This window comes from Guillardia theta (assembly GCF_000315625.1).
Source record: "Guillardia theta CCMP2712 unplaced genomic scaffold GUITHscaffold_47, whole genome shotgun sequence".
NCBI lineage: Eukaryota > Cryptophyceae > Pyrenomonadales > Geminigeraceae > Guillardia > Guillardia theta.
In genome coordinates, this window is record NW_005434627.1 from 129,507 (window position 1) to 133,174 (window position 3,668).

The 3,668-nt window shown below is 58.3% G+C and overlaps 2 protein-coding genes across 2 annotated transcripts in view; both read left to right on the forward strand.

The window, feature by feature from the left end:
* Window positions 1-320, forward strand: part of GUITHDRAFT_140579 (hypothetical protein) — a gene marked incomplete at both ends in the record, with an annotated part of 5,501 nt that extends 5,181 nt beyond the window's left edge. Inside the window, 2 exons of the mRNA XM_005830179.1 lie at window positions 162-200; window positions 249-320. Coding sequence (XP_005830236.1) covers window positions 162-200; window positions 249-320 — 111 coding nt within the window. The remainder of the gene's footprint in view (window positions 1-161; window positions 201-248) is intronic.
* A 1,424-nt stretch (window positions 321-1,744) lies between these two features.
* Window positions 1,745-3,620, forward strand: GUITHDRAFT_73270 (hypothetical protein; the record flags this gene model as incomplete). The annotated part of the gene is made up of 6 exons (XM_005830180.1): window positions 1,745-2,311; window positions 2,363-2,431; window positions 2,678-2,733; window positions 2,821-2,926; window positions 3,061-3,231; window positions 3,477-3,620. The coding sequence occupies 6 exons, from the start codon at window positions 1,745-1,747 to the stop codon at window positions 3,618-3,620; spliced, it is 1,113 nt and encodes a 370-aa protein (XP_005830237.1).
* Between the last annotated feature and the right edge of the window lie 48 nt (window positions 3,621-3,668).

The following is a 3,668-nucleotide window of genomic DNA, read 5'->3' on the forward strand; positions in this document are numbered from 1 at the left end:
GGTAACTCTTATCCTCCATTCCTACGACTTCCTTTTTCGTTGACCTCCCTCCCTCCCTCCCTCCCTCCCTCCTCCTCCTCCTCCTCCTCCTCCTCCTCCTCCACCACCACCACCACCACCACCACCACCACCACCACCACCACCACCACCACCACCTGCAGGTTCCCGAGCGCGTGACCGCTTCCTTCCTTGGCCTCCCTGTGAGCAGCTTCTCCTCTATCAGGCCCCTCCTGTGACTGGCCTCTCAGATTCCTTTCGCCGACTCCGACGGCCTAGGGATCCCCCAGACCATCACCAAGAGGACTTCCCTCCAAGTCTGAGCCCTCAGCCGCACCGAAGACATCAGTCCAGTCCGAGGCGAGGAGGAAGTGGGGGACCGTCCGGACTCCTGGGGAGGAGGAGCCTCCCGTCAGACTCCGGGCCGCGGAAGGCGGCACCTGTTTGTGCCCTTCAAGTTTCTACTGTTACGATAGCAAGACGATTAAACCAACTTGGCGCTTCAAATCCTTGCAAGATCCTTCAACCTCCGACGCTGGTACAGGACGCCGGGGCCGGGGCCGCCGGGCCGGCCCGGGAAACTCAGTCACTGACCGTCCACGCAGCCTACCGTTTTTCAATTTGGAAACAGATTTGGAAAACTCAGAATGGTCTATAGGGGGATGAGGGTGCGATTGGGTGTAAGAAGATCGAAAAGTAAGAAGGTGGGGTGGGGTGGTACATACCAGGGGTACTTTGCTCTGAAAGTACCCCTCCAATAGCCTCCTGCAACTGACCCGCAACTAGTCCCCATAAAGAGACACCCCCTTTTCAACTCTAGGTAGCGCTGAGACCCCGTGGTAACAAAAATCCCGAGTACCCTACCCTACTTTTCCCAACAAATCAGAAGATAATCTAACGGGTAATCAATTAGTGAACATGTACCCTACCCTACCTTTTTGGTCGCCAACTCACCCCCACCCCTTGAGAAAGAACCTACCACAACTCCATTCTGTACCCCCTCCCCTCCGCCCTCCAGCCGTCGACGGAGCTTTCAGGGAGAGAGGAGGAGGAGGAGGAGGAACAAGTCAAGGCGGCTTCAGAGCATGGCTGATCATGATCAAGGGAGAGGAGGAGAAGGAGGAGAGAGATCGCTCGAGCACAAGAGGCCGTTCTTCCTCTCAGCGCTCAGTTGATCTACTTACAAACTCTCTCCTTCCATTGGCTAGACAGAGATTGTTTCACGTCAAATCCGGAGTTTCCCGCCTGTCTATAACACCAGCAAGCACAGTAAGGCTAACAACATCAACGCATCCGTCACTCCATTCCATCCCCTTCGGCTGCTCTCGAGGTCTCGGTCTGCTTCCACGGCATGCGCCATACCTTCCCAGAAAGAGGAGGGTGGGGGCTACTGACCCTCCTCCTGACCCTGACGCTGACCGGGAGCTCATCCGACGTCCCCCCCTCGCAACTTCATCCTCCTAGTGCCTGCTGGATCAGGACGGTCTCGCTGGGATCCGTGCGAGGGAGGAGCATGAAGGTTTGCAATGTCCCCGTCAGGCACGCGAGGGAGGAGCGGTGTAGGAGACTGGTCATGCAGATGGGAGAGAAGGAGCTCGTGGCCGCCAACAGCACGTCTGTGCCCTGCATGCCTCCTCTGCCCACAGCAGCCTCGAAGCCCAGCAGGAAGAAGGGGAGCGAGGTGCTCATGACCCTCGATGAGCTGCTGGCTAAGGTACGCAGCTACTGCACTTCCCCGGACGAGGAGATGATCAGCAAGGCCTTCTACTTCGCTCAGAGGATGCACGAGGGGCAGCTGCGTCGGTCAGGAGAGCCGTACTTCATCCATCCCGTCGGGGTGGCGAGCATCATAGCGGACATGAAGCTCGACTCCGCCTCCATCGTCACTGGCCTGCTGCACGACACAGTGGAGGACACCTCTGCCTCGCTAGAGCTGATACAGCAGGAGTTCGGGTCGGAGGTGGCGCAGCTGGTCGACGGGGTGACGAAGATCGGCAAGATTCAGTTCACGTCCAAGGAGGAGCAGCAGGCAGAGAACTTCCGCAAGATGATCGTCGCCATGGCCCGCGACATCCGCGTCATCCTCGTGAAGCTGGCGGACAGGACGCACAACGTCCGCACCCTCAAGTTCGTCCCTGCGCAGAAGCAGAAGGAGGTGGCGAGAGAGACGCTGGACCTGTATGCTCCCCTCGCTCACCGCCTCGGCATTTTCTGGATGAAGACGGAGCTGGAAGATACGAGCCTGCGCTACCTCGAGCCCGAGGTCTACGAGGAACTCAAGATGATGGTGGCGGCGAAGAAGGAGGAGCGGCAGGTCGCTCCTCTCCTTCTTGTGAGCCTGCGGTACCTGACGGTGAAGCTGCAGGCCTACACCAACGAGGTCATGGAGATCTTGGAGAAGAGCCTGGTGGACCAGGGCCTTACCAACGTCGTGGTTAGTCCTCCTTCCCGCCCTCCTCCGTCCTTTGCTTCCTCTTCCCATATCCATTCCCCTCTTCCTTCTTCCTTCCTTCCCTTAGCTTCCATTCATTTGAACCCTTCGATCCGCTCCCCTCTCTCGGCTTTCTCTGCTCCTCCAAACCCTCCTTGCCTTCTCTTCCGCCCTCCCTGTCCTGCCCTTCATCTCCCTCATGCATGCCCTCCATCCCCCTCCTCCTCTCTTGGCTCATCGCAGACGCAGGTGACTGGCCGAGCGAAACATTTCTACTCCATCTATCAGAAGATGAGAAGCCGCAGGTACACGCCTTGCACCAGCTACACGCCTTGCACCAGCTACACGCCTGTGTTGGAACTGCAGGAGGCTGACGGTCGATCTACTTGCAGGCTGAAGCATGTCAGCGAAGTGCAGGACCTGATAGCGTTCAGGATCTTGACCGACGACCTGAGTCAGTGCTACCAGGCCCTCGGCATCGTTCACAGCATGTGGAAGGTAAAGCATAGCGGCCAACAAAGTGCGATCATGCTAAAATTCTCCTCCTTCTTGCTATACTCCGTCCTCTCCTCCTCCTCTCTTCCTCCTTCCTCTCTTCCACTCCTCCTCTCCCTTGCCCCCGTCTACTGCAGCCTGTCCCTGGGAGGTTCAAGGACTACATCGCGCTCCCGAAGCCCAACATGTATCGATCGCTCCACACGACCGTCATCGGGCCTGGTGGCCAGCGCATCGAAGTTCAGATCCGGACGTCGGAGATGCACCGTGTAGCAGAGGAGGGAATAGCTGCTCACTGGATGTACAAGGTACCCCTCCCAACCCTCCTCCATCCTACCCCTCCTCCCTCCTCCCGTCTCACCTCCTCTCCCTGTTCCGTATCTTCCAGCTCTGTCCCTCCTTCCTCCCTCCTCTCCCTCCCTCTTGAACCTTCAGTTTCCTCGCTGCTGTTCCCTGCAACTTCCGTACTCCTAGCTCCCCGTAACTTCTCCCTCTCCTCCCGCTCTCTCGCTCCTCCTTCCCCTCCGCGTCTCTCACGTCCTCCATCCCCCAGGGAGAATCCAAGGGTGTGGAGGAGGCGCGCAGGTTCGCATGGCTGAGGCAGCTGGTCGAGTGGGTGCAGCAGCTCAACGACCCTCAAGAGTTTCTGCACAGCGTAAAGGAGGTGAAAGCGAATGACCTCTCCTGCTGGTCCTGACTTGCTCCTCCTCTCTTCTTTCTTGTTCCTCCTCCTCCTCCTCCTCCT